General features: G+C 38.3%; 1 protein-coding gene across 3 annotated transcripts in view; it reads right to left on the reverse strand.

The window, feature by feature from the left end:
• Positions 1-18,725, reverse strand: part of LOC127657124 (forkhead box protein N3-like) — a 120,960-nt gene that overhangs the window by 55,573 nt on the left and 46,662 nt on the right. For all 3 annotated transcript variants that reach the window (XM_052145778.1, XM_052145780.1, XM_052145779.1), the window contains exons 2-3: positions 16,566-17,122; positions 824-960 (exon numbers count right to left, since the gene is read on the reverse strand). In XM_052145778.1, coding sequence (XP_052001738.1) covers positions 824-960; positions 16,566-17,108 — 680 coding nt within the window. In that variant the 5' untranslated portion in view covers positions 17,109-17,122. The remainder of the gene's footprint in view (positions 1-823; positions 961-16,565; positions 17,123-18,725) is intronic.

Raw genomic sequence — 18,725 nt, forward strand, 5'->3', positions numbered from 1 at the left:
TAAAGCATTCTACTTAATTATTATTATTTACCAAGGGAGAAAATGATTTTTATTTCTATATTATGTGGCGCAAAATTTGGCAGATGGTGCAATTTCACCTCCTGCACACATGCATCTTGGGAAAAGTCTTAGATATATATATATATATATATATATATATATAAATGACCTTATTCAGCATCTACCTGTTGAGCTGTGAGAATATTAGCCTTGTTGAGGCAGCAATGTGTTTGCTGTATGCTATAACTGCTGAACAGACAAATGCAGAATGCAGTGAGAGCAAGTCATGTGACACAGCGGTACCCAAAAACATCTGAGCATGGCTCCATTCTCCACCTCCTTTTTTCATCAACCTGCTATGCTTAAGCAACACCTGAAACCCGCCGCCATCCGATCTCTTACTAAAGCTGTCTGATTTAATTCAATCTCTTTAAAAACTTCCATCTCCATTTCCCTTTTCTTGCCATTACGCTAGCTGCCCATTTGTTCCATATCCTTTGTTAAGGATGATATGCCAGTTCGGGTTTTACAGTAAAGCAATTATTCTGTCTTGCACAGTCGAGTGGCTGGGAGCACGCAGACCAGTTATCCAGATCAAAATGAAATGGTGCGGGGCGGGAGCTCTCCTTGCCACCGTCTATGGGATCCACTGCTAACTGATACCACTAGGGACATAAGATGCAGGCTTTTGCACTAAAATATTGCGCACAAAAGTGGCTCAACTTTTTAGTGAATTCGACTCAGTGTGTGTGGAGAGAGAGAGAGAGAGAGAGAGAGAGAGAGAGAGAGATGAGGTTAAATGTTCAGTGAGCTGTGTGTCTACCTTTGATATGCCTGAGGAGAGGTGGGTGGCGTCGTGAACACCTGGGAATAAGGATGATAAGGGGTCTTCTTTAGTGCCTGGATGAGATTCTGCCTGTACTCTGGGTCTATGCACCACAGGGAGCCCTTTCCAATACTCTGTGAATGGAGAAAAGAAACACAAACATACAGTTGTTATCAGTTATATTGAAGAAGTTCTTTTGCATGCCATGTCCATATATCGCTTTTTCAAATTGATTGATAAGCGAGTAGGCAGTGCTTTGTTGCTGTATGAACGCATTCAAATGGATGTGCATTTCCGCTATGAGACCAATGCGTTTTTTTTGAACACCTTCAACCACCTCAGACCCCATTTTGGACATATTTAACATCAATCTAACATCGTACCATTTCAAACGGATCATCCAAAGGGCATCTTAATACCAGGTGTATATGGGTCTAAAAAGACTCAAATGTAGAAGTTGCTGTCTCCTGCATTGCAATTCAGTGTTGAATCAACAGTGTCACAGTGAAAGAAATAATATTTTACCCCAGTTGTGAGTTGGCAGTGTGAATAAACACTTCTTTCTATTGCATTGTATTCGCTGATAACATGCATGAACAAACATAAATCCCAACCAAAGAAGACCGATTCGTGAACTAATTATTCTTCCAGTTGTTTATTTTTTTAAATGGATCAGTCAAAAAGACTCAAAAACTCCTGGTTATCAGTATCAAGTTATCGGTTTTAACATTAATGAAACCTTTTAAGTAGTAAGTGAATTAACATCTGACTCGCTTGGATATTTAAATGCCAATGTATAGTTCACAAAAGAGCAATGCTTTTATAAATGGAATTTTAATAAATAAATAAAAGGAAGGATTTGCTCTTAGAGACTGGCTTGAAAATTCAAAGCACGCACACTACCGCACTACCTATTCAGCACATTCGATTAACAAGTCCTGAATACACATTTAAAATAATTTGAAATGCGCTTTCATACTGTACATAAATGTTTTTATTTAGCTGAATCGATGGGTTAATGATTTGTACTGGCAGGAAGATAAGACCAGTGCAGCAGAGGAAAAAATTAGAACCTGACCACCTGCATCACCTTGACCTCTGTATTGGCCAAGAGTTGATGTTGACCGTTTAAATGGCAAATAAATAAATAAATCCATCAAAACCACAAGAAGTGCAAAATATGTCCAAGCACAGATGTCTGTGCATGCATGCTCCAGACCACTTAGATTAACTCAGCATTTTAAAACACCTCGGTGGGAGAACGCTCCTGGTATATAAATTAGCTCTCCTGACAGATCTTGCTGAAAACGAGAAAACAGCAAAATATCACTTTTAAAGTAATGTCAGGAAAAAAATTATTTGAGCTTATTAGTATGGACTGCACTCAGTGTTATGTTATTGAACCCCTCCTTTTTCGGTTCTGAAGTTATTCCTTTTATACTGTCAAAGATTTACACTACTCAGCAGAGAATAGACTATAAACCATGGGAAAAGAAGTTTTTTTTAAAGTGTAAGCCATTTCCTTTCAGTTAGGCACTTCAAAGCTGCGGACAGAGCATGTTGTTTTGTTAGACAGACTGTGTTCTCTCGTTGAATCAATAGTCATGACCTTCAGACAACTGTCAGAGTGTCATACTGTGTGCCCTGGGGTAATTCACACGAATGGCCTGGACTCTGTGTCACATTTTCAAACTTTGTTATTCTCAACTAATAAGACAGACTGTAGCATTTGCTTTTGTAGGAGCTTGTTTTCTTTTCACTAACCATTTAAAACTGACATCCCTGCTGACTACTGTTAATCACTTTAGGTTAATTAAGTGTTTTTGGATAGGGTTAAAATATCTTTAGTTATACCAGAATCCCCCAACAAGAGCTAAGAAACGATAACACACTCTATTGATCGCTGCAAACCCCAGCGCATACACTTGGTTCTTTACCCACAGTATTTGGCTTCAGTGGAAAGATTTATACCAGCACAAGTCAAACAGTTCAAACCCTTGGAGTGCTTTTGCAAACAGAATAAACGGAACATTTATTTGACTAACAATTCACTCACAAGCATTTCTCGATGTTTAAAAGTTTGACCAGAAAAGGTACACTGCAAGAATAAAATCATGTTACATTCAATAATATTTTAATATCTAATGCATGATGGACACATTACTATTACTAATATAATTTAAAATGATCAGTAAAAATACATATACATTTAAAATAATACAAATATAATAAAAAATATTTAAATTAAATATGAATGCTTAATTTCTTTTTTTTTTTTTTTTTAATTAAGATAACAGTTTAACTGCTACAAATATTACTGTTATAAACTAACTACTGCTAATTCTATCTGTATACACAAATAATTATTGTAACAGTTACATTAAATAGCAGGTCTATGGAACATTGCAACAGTCATTTGTAATATTTTCAGGAAGGAATATTCTTTCCTAGTGAAGAAAACCATTTTCTTCCAAAAGCAGAGAATGCATTTATTCTTAGCACAAACTGACATTCTCCACCTAATTAAGCTGTCAACTTTCCATCACCGTGTTTTAAAGCCATACCTGGACCAACCACAAAGATGAATTGCACCATGAAAATCAATCCTTAAATGGTCCGTCCACTTGATGTGAATGCTCTGATGGAAATGAAAAATAGGGGTATTAAATGAAAAAAAAAAAAGAAAATGTGAGAGGAAAATGGGGGCAATGAAAAGGTTGAGGGAGGAAAAAATATATGAATAAAATTTATATATATATATATATATATATATATATATATAAGTTTATGTATACAAGTTCTGATCCAAACACCCAATTATTTATCAATTAAAATCATGGAAATTGTCAGGGTTGCCTAAACTTTTGCATACGTCTGATATATATATATATACAAATTCAATAAAACATTTTAGTCTGTCCATATTCTCAAATGTTAAGTCAAAAGTAAAATGAGGGGGTAAACGCTTCAATAGACAGTTCACATGGTGTTACACTTGCACTAATGCCACAGTATACTACCACAGACACATGCTATAAGTGAAATATCACATTGTTTTTTATTCATTACAGTTGTATGTAGGGTAGCAATATTCCTAGAGGTATTCCTCTGAACTCAGTGGTGAAGCGGCTCAGCCTATCAGCCCAGGACAGGGGCTGTTCAAACAGATGGAACACAACAGAATGGAACAGAACGTGAGGATCTGGAGACACACAAGTTGAACATCTTTCCTGACAAAGCGTTTCAAAAAACGAATTGCTTAATGTGAGAAATGCTTATAAGAAAGCAAGATGCAACAGCCAAGTACCTCCACCTACTGTAAGGGGCTGTTCACACTGAACATGTCACTTTTTCAACCATCCATTTGTTTTCTTTGTAAACGTGCGCTAGACGAATGTCTTGTTTTGCTTTGTTTATTCCACAGCTTGCACAGGAGCGCAGTTTTACATGCTGTGTCTAATTAAAAAGAAATGTAAAAGGCATATTGAGACACCTGCTTTCTGTTCAACTGTATTTGTTGCGCTGTGTCTAGCATTTTTAGCGCAAGAATGCGATCGGTCTTAAGTCATTGTCAGTTCATGGCACACATCCATAATTCGAATGCAGTTTTAGTATTCAAATGTGCATTTATTTCTTAATTTCGACGGATATTACACATTTTTATTTGACAGCCCTACCTGGCTGTGTGGTATGGTACATTATCTTGCTGGTAAAATAATCTTCAGAGTTGGGGAACATTGTCAGAGCAGAAGGAAGCACGTTTTCGTCCAGGATAACCCTGTACATGGCTTGATTCATGCACCCTTCACAAAGACGAATCTGCCCGATTCAAGCCTTACTGACATCACCGATCCCCTACCTGGTTGTCTAATGGTTAGACGGAGACCTGGAGAGGCCTTCAAGCCACAGTGTTTTGCACCCACTGTGAAATTTGGTGGAGGATCAGTGATGATCATTTACTCACCCTCATGTTTAAAACCCATGAGACTTTCTTCCAAGAAACACAAAAGAAGATGTTACACTAAATGTTCAGTCTTGGTCACCATTCACATTTTTTTTGTAGGGAAAGAAGGTGCAATGAAACTAAATGGTGACTGAGCTAACATGCTTAAAGGGATAGTTTACCCAAAACTGAAAATTCTCTCATCATTTACATAATTTAGCTCATGCCATCCCAAATGACTTTAATTCCTCTGCAGAACACATTTTCAACTCTGTTGGTAATTTCAATGCAAGTGAACAGTGGCCAAACTCTGAAGGTCCAAAAAGCAGATAAGCAGCATAAAAGCAATCCAAAAGACTCATCCATGACTTCAAAAGTGATATGATAGTTGTGGGTACGAAAAAGATCAATATTTAGCCCTTTTTGTCCTATAAATATCCACTTTCACTTTAATTTATGTTCAGCGTTAGATAGTTATACACATCTGGGATTGCATGTGGGTGAGTAAATGATGAGAGAATTTAACATTTTGGGGTGAACTATCTTTTAGGTATAACCTATCCTTTTTTTTCCATGGAATAAAGAAAGTCCTACATGTTTTGAAAGACATGATAATTATATGATGACAGAATGTCCTGATCTTTAAGCAGACAATACAACTTCCAACAAGGACACAGCCATTTTGAAAGGGTGTGATATGTGATCATCAATGCATTCAGAGTATAAGATTATTCATATACAATCCATGGAGAGGAGGCTGCTCTGGTCTATCTCTCCAAATATTCTGTAATCAGGAGAAATCAATATGTTTCAGAGCACTTTGCCTCAGATTTATCTCCATCTCTTCACAGCTGGTGTGTCCGTCTGAAGGCCAGCTCAATGGCAGCAGCCAATAGAGTTTCAAATCAGAGAGGGGGTGAAAAAGAGAGCGCAGAGCCAGGGAAAAAGGGGGAAAAAACTTGGATTACATTGGTCTCCTAGGCAACAGGCAATGGAGGAGTATATAAAGACTGTTTGATAGTCTTGGCAGAGAGATCTTTCACTCTCCCTAAGAAGCATGGGACCTCTAAAGATGCTATATTCCATTATAAGCAGTAAAGTTAATCCTATCAGTTCCCAAGCAAAATGAAAGGCCTGCTATTATGAACCTCCCCCCTCCCCTCGACCCAATTGTCCGAAGTCCCCATCTTCCACACTCAAGACTTAAAACATTTGAAGAAATAGAAATGTAAGACCCAAAGCCAAGTTCTAGAGCCATAATTATGAGAAATGGCCACTATCTCAATTCTGCAACACTTTATTTTACAAAATACCTCGGTTTCTATTAAGTTGTGTGTGATGCTAAGTCCAGAAACATACTTAAAGCAAGTATGTGTACACAGATGCGAGCACTTGGCCAACGCATGGCCAGGCTGAACATACATTATTAGGTAGAAAACCTCAGCACTCAAAGGGCGAAAGAGTTACCTTCAAATGTTTGTGCCGTTAAACCAGATGTATTATTATTCAAGTAAGTTACTATAAATATATTGACTTTCCTTTCAAATATACTCTTCAAACTGGTGCTCGATCATTACAGTAGCTAACTAGAAAGAGAAAACTCACCATTGAGAATGCTACACGTAATTTTGTTGTGTTATGAATTGCGATCTAATACATCGAGCTTGCGTAGCTAGAAGCGTCTGTGTTCACGTACTTGCTAAGAGTATGTTTTGGCCTTTAGGGTATAAACCCTTGGCACAAAACTCGTCCTACACCATTTGTGGTACAGACAAATGATACCTCAAATTGTGTGGCTTGTTGAAGAAAGGTGTGCTACTACTTTACTAAGGGCTTGGATTTATGTATTGTTCATGTGATGGAAAAATACCATAGTCTCACAATGAAAGAGCAATCCGCACCATATCAAGAGATCAGTGTACAGGATCTGAGTATTGAGCTTAAGCTCTATTAACTTGGGTTTCTACGTAACCACCCAGAACAGCCTAGTAACCACTTAGCAATGCCTAAACACCCAACTAAAATACCCTAAAACCATATAGCAATGCCATGTCAACCACCCAAACAATGTTGCTGTAATTTGTACACAGTATGCATTACTTACATTTTCTAAAGAAAATGTAAATATCCAGTTTATTAATCCTGTTTTGTTATTAGAACTATAGTAACAGTGAAAGTGTGTATGTTTCTACTTCTGAAGAAAAGTACTCATTGTCAGCTTGCTTCCATACTCAGCAATCACTTCAACTGCATAGTGTGCTGATTTCCTAAATTGAGTGCCATAATGCTTTCTTGGTAAGGTGATCTATATAAATACAGACATAGACCACATTGAAACATGGATAAAATCAAGGTATCCAAAGAACATCATTGCTTTGGTCTCCGAATCCCAGCAATAATCAGCTGCTAATGGCTACAGCCCAGGGGTCAACATCTCTTCTGTGGCTCATGGCTTAAATCACACAAAAGAGTACCGGTGAGACGCTCTGTGATTGGTGGAGACGTGGAGACCTCTGTTGTCATTTGTCAAATTCTGCACTCAATGGCATTTTTAAAACAGATCTAAATTGTGCAGTTCTGCAGTAAGGGATTGAAAGACCAACAACACTACTCACCTTTAGAGGGGAAGGGCATAAAAGGTTGTTCATAAAGAGTTTTTTTTGGTGCTTGGCAGTTGTTGGTTGGATCCATTCACTGAGATGAGCTCAACGCATCACTCCCATCCTATTCTTATTTTCTCTTTTTCTAAGAGTGTGCAATTCATTGTGAAGGTTGAGTAGACTATAAAGATCTACCATGGCAGTGTCTCACAGAGAACATCCTAAATACACGCCACACCTCAAACAATCAACACGAACGCTGTTCCATTCAGCCCACTCTAATCCAATCAAACACAACAGCAAGCAGCATGCTACTGTATAAAACAGATTGTTCTGACTTGAAATTCTGATTGGATGAGCCACACCTAAAGCTGGTATAAAATAGCCAATATATGCACAGCTGTATTCTGTAGTGATGCAACAAGTTGCTTTGTAGATTGACAACTGTAAACAGCCTACAGTTGCAAATGAGATACATTATTTGGCGGAAGAATTATTTTGATTCCCATTAGTTATATTTAGTAATAATATTTATTGATCATTAGTGTCTTTTTTCATATTTGTGTTGCTACCATTTTATAAAAGCAATATGCCACTCAATGTCATGCGTTTCAGTGAAGTTGGGATGCTTACACAATTGAGAAAGCTCTGATAGAGTGAACGACTGCTAGGAATTCGTCTGATCCCCCCACAAAATTCTAATTGGTCAACAGCTGCGTACGTCACATACACACTAATCAAATTTAGTCTTTAAGTCTTTTTTCAGTTTCCTAATATCATAGATTTTCAAAGTATGATGTAATGGATTGTTTTGAAAATGCTCAGTTTTCGTTGAAAGAAAACAGCATTCTATAGTGAGGATGAGAGGCGTAAATCTGGCGAAATTAAGTTTTCAAACAAAAATGTATTAATATGGAAGAGGTCAGAGTGTGTTGCAGCTAAAGTTAAACTTATCGCAACTTTTGGAGCGTAATTGAGCGTCACTTTCACAAAATCCTCTGTTGTTTCTCTACATCCTTGTAATGCACCATATTCATATAAATCAAGGGATTATGGCATTCCCTGTCTCTTGAAACCTATTTAAATGTTAGACTAAAATGTAACAAAAATATATGCATATTTGAGTTTCAAGTATAAATTATAAATAATAATAATAAACTGTGAAAAACAGTGGAAAACATGTCATTATTATTTATTAACTAATTTGACAGCTGTTTGGTTAATATGATGGTTCCTCTGTTTAAAAAAAAAAACATCCTCATAAATTAAGATAATGTATATTGAATATTGCAAAAATGGAAAAATATGACGTTTTATTTCACACCGCTACAGTGAAGCCAATAATTTTTATTTAACACCAAAATTGCTCATGTCAGAACCAATACTGAGGGAGTGGAGAGAAGATCAAAGACAATTTGAGTTTGCTAATGACCTGTGTAATCCTAATTAAAGAGGATTCCTTTGCAGAGCATAAAGCCATCCAGAGTACAGCAGATACAACCGTAAAAGCCGATGACATGATAAATTGAGACAAGTCCTGTTCTTTCAGTGCAGTTTGTGCCAGAGTAGGATCCAAGACACAGTGTGTGTGGGTGTATGAGCGTGTATGAAAGTGTGTATACATTTATACATTTTTTGAGTGTGTATGCCATGCATGAGGCAGGCATCACCTCTGACGAAAGGTGGCCAAATCCAGCCCCACTAAGATGTATCAAAAATCGCATTCTCAAGCGATTTGTCTCTCTTGGCGTGGCTGCACCATGTTTATTCTGACACAGTCATCGCACGCCGAGATCATACGCAAGCAATATGTTGTCCCCCACGGGCACAGCATACGGCAAAGAGGCATGAGGAGAAAAAGCCTTGGAATGAAATCAGTGACTCAACCTTGCGAAGGAAGTGAAAAGATCTGCACATCTACATCATTTTAGCTTTAAACTAGTGATGTGCATAATTACTATTTTTACTGATGTTTAAACTGAATATTTTCTATCAACTTAGTTGATTAGTCTAAAACTTGAAACCCTTAGAAAACAGTCAAACAACATTGTGTGTACATGTCAAAAAAATCAAATATTTCTTGATATTTTCACTTATAAGAGGTCTTTCTAATATAAAAACATACTGTATATTTCAGAACTCAAAACTGAATCCCTAATGCAATAAAAGCATTTATAGAAACCAAGCTGCAAGAATGCCTTGCTCTCTACTTCCACGACTACCCTTCGTCATTAGGGGTACATTAATTCATAACCGCCTCTACAGTGAAAAAACATCAACGCCTACTTCAAATCATCTCACCCTTGGCCCCGCTCACTGGTTCTCAGTTTGTCCTCATATTCCTGAACACCAAAGGGGACCCATCTGGACTATTTTGGATTATTTTTTTATATATTCACGCACTAGACAGACATCTTTGACTGCTTGATACATATTTTGAGCTGCTTTTAAAAGACACGGTGGTTGATTTGGTTTCATTCAGCTGCTGTGTCTATTGTTGTTCTGAGCACGAACACGTCATGGATGCGTTCTTTCACCCATCTGCGCTATTTTTAATTGTTGGTGTATGAAAACATGCACTAGATTTTGATACGTTTCTGGTGATGTGATGCTGTATGTGTTTGCGTATAATTCACACCATGCTTTGGACTATGTATGTGCATCATGTGGATGTGTATTCATCATAATTCAGCATCGATTATATGTTTTTTTATTGATTTTATATGCAGGTCATGTCATTGTGGATTGCTTGTGAACCAGCCATAATGTGATTCAAGCTTTGCAAAGCAACTATTATTGAAGGATGGTGCAGTTAAAAACACTTGGACCCCATGCAAAACAGTCAGTAAACCATTTTATTCATGAATATTTAAAATGTCATGAATTAGATGATAAATGTCATAGATTATGGTGCTAAGTGTTAACAGTTGTACTTGAGGAGCAATTAAATATATTTGGATGCAATGTGTTGGATGTGAATTATGTGTAAACTCTAAATGAAGTTTTATAATATTGTAGGGTAGTTCATTCCCTTCCAATTGAGTTTCAAATATGATGATTTCGAGTGGCTGCACGCTGTTAGCCAGTCATAAATGTTTTAAAGAGGCACTTGGGCCAAAACCGAGCATTTCAGACAGAGGGCCAGATACAGGGTGGAAAATGATCATAATTATTACTACATTATTAATGTTTCGGTGCAAAAAATTATACCGTTATCAGTGGACCTCAGGGAAGATAATAAGTCTATTAAAAAATATCATGACCCCTATTAATCAATTATTTCAGTAGCCAAATTCAATAGGGAATGCAACATTCCTGTCCAATAAAACAGAGGTATAAAGTACAAGTAATGTTGAAACTAGCAGTGCACCTTTATTTATTTGAATTAAATCATAAATCATAATCTACGTTTTTTTATAGGTGTTTAAGAATAAGTGACACACGTAGCTCTTTATTCAGTGCAATACCTATAGACCTAGTTTTTGGATTTCAGAAACCAACACCTGCAAAGCTCTGGAATGCATCATTAGGGGTCCAAACACCAATGGGGCAAGAAATCTACTGTATTTATACTGATATTCGTATCAGTATATTCATAAATGTGTTTTTATTTTCTGCCATAAAAATACATGGGTGTCAAAGATCTTAAATCACAAAGATCCCAAACTTAGTGGGATGGATAATCTAGTCAACATCACTAGCTGACCAAACATAAACTGCACAAAAAAATTTATAAATCAGTGTGTTCATATGCCAATTAAATGAATACATGGGTGGAGCCTCAGAAGGGTTTGCCCAACAAGAGTTCAGCAAGACTTTGAAGAGGTAGTATAGGGTCAATCACCCTCTATAAACAATAAAAATAAAGACAAAAAAGGAGTGCACCAAAGCTGTTTGTATTTTGTGCTTTACAGAAGAGCTGCTGGTAATTTTGGCGAGAAACAAACAGTACACATATCCTAAGGAGAGCTTGTTACATATATTCAATTGTGGTCTGATGGGCAGAGATCTCAGCAATGATTCAACTTTTCCTATTTCCATCCCAGTCACTTGGAGTCTAAGACCTCCAGGTGGACAGCAAAGGGGAATGATATCAGGCACCTGAAGATCTGCCAAGTGGCAAATCAAAGACACGCTGATTTCCATAATCAAGGTTGAGGAGATTTCTAACACACAGATTATCTCATTTAACAACACCTCTCACCCTGACAGACATGTATTCAACACACGAATTCAGACATATTGCACTGTCAGTGAAAAGACCTAATTATGAAACACTTACAGGTGCTTTATCGGTAACAGACAAGTTGAGCAATCTCTAAAATTGCTCAATTGTACAGCTCAAATGAAAGCATTAGCTGCAATTATCCTTTCATCTGCTTTAACGTTAGGATTGTTAACAGTGGTGGACCCAAAACAGATCCAAGGTGCTAGCTCAGATCTGCTACAGTAGGTTGTGCTTTAATCGCACAATAATTTTAATTAATTCTGATCCAAAGTAATGGATCCAATCACCGCAATCCATGTTAAAATAATGAATCTATAGTATGTACTGATTACCATTGTTTCATGTCTGCCAAACATGTTGAGTGGTTCAAACATCATCTGCAGCCTAAAACTGAACTTTTGGTCGATTTTAGGAGTGAATGCACTTAGCTGCATAGAGAGCTTTAGGATGCTCCCTTGCTCCCTATTTAGAGAATGACTTAACCTCCAGTGTGCTGTCTGTCTTCACTAGTCTCAGAACAGTTCGAAATGCAGCTTATTTTCATTTATACTCCATATAAAGTCTCTGAAAGCAAAATTTTTCAACTTTTGGATGAACCCATTGACTCTCAATGTGAAAATGCACAGTAAATATAGGAATTGATTTACTAATGTTAATTAATATAACCATGCAGCTTATAGCTTACATGCAGCATACAGTGATAACAAAATTAAATATAACAAAATTTACATTAACCCACAGATGTGTTGATGTTGAAAGTTATTCAAAGTAACAAACATGTTTTTTTCTAATTTTGAGGGAATACTGTCCCAATTTCCACATATGTGGACATCACGTTTATCATCACGCTGACACACAAAAAACGAATGAATTTTGAAGCGCCATATCAAACGAAACTAGAGATGCTACTATTTACACCCAAACAGGGTTTTGTTTTTAAAAGTTCTCTTACCAGAGGCAATTTTGTTGGCTCAGCGCTCGTGGAAGCATTTCACGTTAATTTAAGTTAACAGTTTTCAGTTGGATTAAATTCCTTTAAATTTTGTGTTGCATATAGCGAAGCTAAAAAACAATGTCCACACATGTGGACGCGGGATCACAAGAGGTTAATGAGCTAATTCAGATGCCACAGTGGCACAGTGATGTTGTACAGTCCTAGTAAACATTGCCAGATCACGGTGGTCTGCTGCATCCTTCATAATTCCACTGCTATAGGGATTTTTATTTATTTATAAAAATATTGCACATTTCAGGGCTTGTCTTTATTTATATGTCTTTATTGCCACCATTCACAGGTTTGGAAAAAAGTACATTTTGAACCCTGGTAACACTACCTATGTGCCAATGGCGTGCTCTTCCATCCTGTATTTGTTCATAAACAACTGCACTCTGTCACTACCTGTTCAGCTGCAACTCTTGTGTAACAGTATCCTGTTGCTATGGAGATGACATAAACAATGGAAAAGAGACATTAATCATCAAAGCTCCCTCTAACCTCAGTATAAACACCAATGCATGTGCCTGTATAAAAAACAGTCTTTGTAAGGTGACACAAGTGCTCTAGAGATCCACCCATATAACTACCACTCAGGTGCCAAGTTCAGATCCTGTGTTCATAACAGTGCCATGGAAACAAATGACAGGGTGTCATTTCTAAAACACTCACTCTTCACCAGCCACCGCAGAGTCACCGTGCAGTTCCATTATGGGAACACACACACATTATTGCTACCATGAATGGTTCAAAAGATTCAGGGTTGAATTTCGCCACTTTTACGGGTATTTCAATGCCCCACATTTCAAGCCACAATCAACCTTAGCAAGATATTATATGCGCTGGATTAATGTTTCAGCGTGCATATTGAATATAAGTAATTGTGATTTTTATCTGGTCAAACATGCCTCCTTTCTATGCAAATATAGCTTATTATGGAATGCGCTGGATTCATAAACATCAGCGCTATTTGTCTGATGCAATTTAAAATGCAATATTAGTGCTTACGGAGAGCTGGTTTTTCCCTCTTAAGAAAGAACCACAAGTTCCTGGTCTGAACATTTTTTGTTCACCATCTTTTAGCCTTTGACTGTATTTCCATGAATAGGGAATAACAGCCAAGTGCAAATTGCGATCAGCGCTAATTTAGTGAGCATGTTTAAGCTGTTACATAATTTGCATGATTCCTTTCGTAAATCGAATGCTAAAGCAATGTAAACAGTACATTCAAATATTGCTATCAGCAGCCTACATTTCTTTCCTAGTGAATCCTCTCCCCCAATACATAAAAGCAAGAACAATTTTCTTAAGGTCTGGATCTCTTAATTTGAGTCTCCTCTTGGCCGAAATTAATTATTCTTTTGTACGCCCCTGGAGACTGTGCATCTATCAAATGTTTTATTCAGACTCTTATTTTGCTGGTCTAATTTGCCCCTTACTGTCTCATTGTGGAGAGTGATGCATGATTGCATTGCAAATCCACAATGAATCTGAAATTAAAACAGACTTAAAATGGTCATCTCATTCATTAAGTAGGCCAATGAGGCTGTGGAGAAATTAAATCAAATGCCAAATTAACAAGCATACAGCTAATCATGACTTGCGACCTGACAAACTCCTTCTTTTTCTTTTTTTTAAGTGTGAAATAAACTTGTTTATCAAGAAAACAACTCTGGAAACTGAATAATGTCTCATGTGTGCTGTCATCATCAATTATTTTGCTTTGCTTGATGTTTCTATGCTTACAAAAACAAGATTAGATTTTCCAAAGAAAACGTGAGCACAGCTAATACTATTCTGGGTGGTTGCTATGGTAGTACTACGTGGTTGCTTACTGGCCCGAGTTAAAAGAGTCTCTATGTGATTCTATTCCCTAGATATGACTTGGGTCGAAGTCTGATTGCTTAGAAAATAATTATCTCTTAAAAACAAGCCACATGATTTAAGGTATCAATCATATCTGTAGCAAAAACAATGCGGGACAAGTTTGCATAAAGTTGTTATCCTTAAGGTAAGAAGTTTGTTCAATTCTCAAACCTTTTGTATGAGCAATCATATTACCACCTTAGTATGCACCACTGAATATTACTGCAAAACGTTGTGAGCTGTTTAAACTTTTTTGAGATATAAGTTTCTTTGTGGAGTAAATAACAAAGACAAGAAAGCCATAATTCCAAAAAAGCCCTGAGCTTTATTTCACGCAGTTCAGGTGGATAAAGAAATGCAACTCGACACTGTGAATCTCAGCGAAGCACGATTCAATTTTGGATGGCAAAGCTGTTGAACAAAATTAGATGAGTGCATTTTTAAAAGCACTAAAATGTTATCTCAAGTTGAGTTCAAACCTTGGATATTGTCACTACAACAGATTAAAAACACCCACTGTACTTAGGGGTGAGATTTTTAATTGACTTTAAATCCAATATTAGGTCACTGCAATGTACAACAGAGAACATGTGGATTGCATCTCTAAAAACTCCAGGACAAATATTTTTACCAGTTCAACAAGGGATGATCCGAGATGAAAAAAAAAAAAAATTCAAAGCAAATGTCTGTAATGTTTTTTTTCTTCTGGAATGCTCATGCCCTGCAGCAAAAGTGACTGATGTACTGTCGTTGCACAGGCAAGAGTGAAGGGGTTAATCATGTGACATGGAGACTGATGCCCTCTGATGGGGGGGGATGAGAGAGAGAGAGCGCCCACTATGCCATTACTGGATTAGCAATTCTCAGCCCTAACAATTTCTCACTCACACACACACACACACACTCACACACACAGTTTCTCTATTGCTACAGCAACAGCTTACTTTCCACGTAAACGGCAACGCTGTTTCTATGGAGACACATATACAAAAAAGTATTTGCTGCACAGCCAGAAACCAGATGGCGATGAACTATGAGAGTCACATGGAAAGGCTTTACTGTTCTGACTTACTTGCACATGCACACCATAAACACACACTGGCACGCAATATACAGCACACACAGGAATGCAGTTATCAGGTTTTGAAAAGAACTAAATCAATACTCATTCAGCATCTAATGAGTCTCAATTCATGTGTTTCCTGTCTTCATCAAACAATTATAAAATGTTTTCAAATACTGCAGAAATCAATTCAATCCACATTTGCTGATACTGTATGAAACTTGAGATAAAGGCCGTTCACACACCTACATATTGACACATTTAGCTTGGTAATGTCCCAATAACATTCATGCAATGTTTGGAGAGCACTTTGAAACTGTAGCTTTACAAATGACAAAGTAATAATAACTAATTTTTTGTAAGCAAATGAAAAACAGTACAGTTAAGCAACTGTTTTGAAAAAGTAGTCACACTACACTAGCAACACTATAAGCAATCAACCAAAAGTAGTTAAATACATATATAAAATGGCAATATCTATTTGACCTATATTGCTATATGGTATATCAATAATTTAAATCTCAGTAAAGTTGCCTACTTAAAGTATCTACCACAATAAAAGCCTGGGAAATCACAATTAGGGTGAATGAATCAATCTGGGATAAAATTACACTGAATAAACCTAATTTATATAACCGAATCAAAAAGATTCTGTTAAAAAAACTAATGTAAAATGCCTGAAAACTCAGTGAGGACTGGATACTTGAGAAAGGATATTAAGTAAGCACATTTGCTTACTGCCTCAGCATGCTTGGCTGTAAGGCTGTGCAACACAATGTGACATAAAAACAGCAATGTAGTGTTCTGCTTGTTACTAAAATCTACACTATTTTGAAACAGCTGAGCTGCTGTCACACTACTGAAAAATGCTAAGTTAGAACTTAGCAGTGGCAATACTTCATATCATTACATTCCGGTATCTACCATGAAACAAAAACAGTACGAAACTGAAATGAAAACTAAGGGACCATAAGGTCAGACTTGCACATCCCACTCTGCAGTTAAAGATTGATGTTTTGACGCAGAGCGGTTTTGGCATCCTTACCTGGCTCCTGTCTTTGTCCACTTTCTTAAAACACTTATTGAGCGACAGATTGTGCCTGACTGAGTTCTTCCACCCTGTGGGAGCGCTGGCAAAGTAAGGGAAGTGTTCCAGGATCCAGTCGTATATGTCTTTTACTGGCAGTCTCTTGGAGGGGGCATCTTCTATGGCCATGAAGATGAGGCAGCTGAATGAATAAGGGGGTTTGCAGTTCGGGTTCTGCTTGGCATCGTAAAGGAGGTCCGAGTGGGCCGGGGAGGGTGGGGTGTCATCATCCAAGTCCTGGACGGGGCTGACACTCCTCAGCACAGGATCGCCGAAGCTATTGAGAAGGTTCTTGCTCTCGTGGAGCCAGTTTAGGTTGGTGAGCTCCTCGTCCTCCACACTGCCCTTCTCTAGTTTGATGGTGGGAAGAGCCAGGTCAATGTCTTCGGCCTCTTGCAGGGTGCGCGTGATGGAGCTTGCCTGATAGAACTGGCTCAGGCCACTCGCGACACTGACCCCGGAACTTTCCGACTTCTTACTGGGAGGCATAACCGGACCCATTTAGACCAAGGCTCCTACGGAAGACACCAGAGAGAACATGGTCAATTTCATAAAAAGCCAACAATATATTTTCAAAATCAGATGTTTAGCAGAATGTCCAAGATGTTCTCATCCATATAATGAAAATGGATGTTAACCACAGCTGCAAAACTCCAAAAAGGACAAAAAACAACAACATAAAAGCACATGTAAATAGTAGTTTATATGACTCATGTGCTAGATTCAGAGTCTTCTGAAGTTGTACAATAGTTTTGAAACAAAATGGATGGTTGCAAAAGTGTTTGGTGTGAACAGCCCCTTACAGTAGGTGGTGGTCTTTGGCAGTTGCGTCTTGCTCTCTTATAAGCGTTTCTCAGATTAAGCAATTAGTTTTTTTAAACACTTTGTCAGGAAAGGATGCGTTTCTCACGATCCTTGCATTCAGTTATATTCTTTTTCGACAAGCCCTGACGTGGGCTTAGTCTGAGCTGCTTCACCACCGAGTTCAGCCGAATACCACTGCTATCTGGGAATATTGCTAGCATTCACACAACTATAATGAATAAAAAACAATTGTGGTATTTTGCTGTTATTATGAAGCTTGAGTCTGGGGTAGTATACTGTGGCATAACACCATGTGAACAGTCTATTGAAGCGTTTACCCCCTTCATTTTACTTTTGACTTGAATGAAACTTTGTATTTATTTTAATGCACATTAGTTGAAAATAGATTGCTCTTTTTTAACAGCTAGGAATATTCTTTGTAATAATATAACATGGTGCTGTATAGCTTATGTATTCAATGCACCTTCTTGTGGACTATGGAAACAACATCAGTTTTATCCGAGCCGGATGTGGCAGTTCGGGAGAGGGAGAGAGCCACATGCAGTTGTTGTGTGTGTGTTTGTGTTTTGTGTCTTTTTGTTTCTCTGTTCATCCGGTTCCCGCCTCCTCCTTGCCCATTTTAAACCTTGTTACATTGTTTGGTGCCGAAACCAGGGACCAACGTAACGGTTAAAAACCGAGACCTGGGAGGGAGACAAGGGGAGGGAAAAGAGTAGAGGGAAAGGGCAAGGCGGAGTGACAGTGAGAGAGCGAGAGAGAGAAGAATTGCTCGCCGGTTCCCCGACATGGCATCGCCTTATCCTTGACCACTCCTCCACCCTCTGGCAGACAACAGCCGCTCTTCCCCGGGTGGACCGAAGCGAGTCCTCCAACCCCTGGGGGATGGAATGCCTCTCTGCATTCTGGCGACTGGTAGCGAGCCCCTCCGCCCCTGGCAGCAGCTCCATCGCTCCAGGCGGCCGGCAGCGAGCCCCACCTCCCCTCGTGGACGGCGGCCGTTCCTCCACGTCCAAGTAGCCGGGAGCGACTTCTCCATCCCCCGGCGGACAGCCGCGGCTGCTCCTTTGGTCGAACGGCAGTGGCAAGGACTCCACGACAGAGCATCCCTCCTCCTTCCCGGGCTTTAGCACCAATATAAAATGGTTCACATGGGCTAGGAGGAGGCGGGAACTGGCTGAACACTCAAAGTAATATTTAATGAAACAAAAAGACACAAAACACAAACACACACACGGCAACTGCGTGTGGCTCTCTCTCTCCTGAACTGTCGCATCCGGCTCGGCCTTATCTCTC

The sequence above is a fragment of the Xyrauchen texanus genome, chromosome 16 (genome assembly GCF_025860055.1).
Source record: "Xyrauchen texanus isolate HMW12.3.18 chromosome 16, RBS_HiC_50CHRs, whole genome shotgun sequence".
In the NCBI taxonomy this organism is placed as follows: Eukaryota; Metazoa; Chordata; class Actinopteri; order Cypriniformes; family Catostomidae; genus Xyrauchen; species Xyrauchen texanus.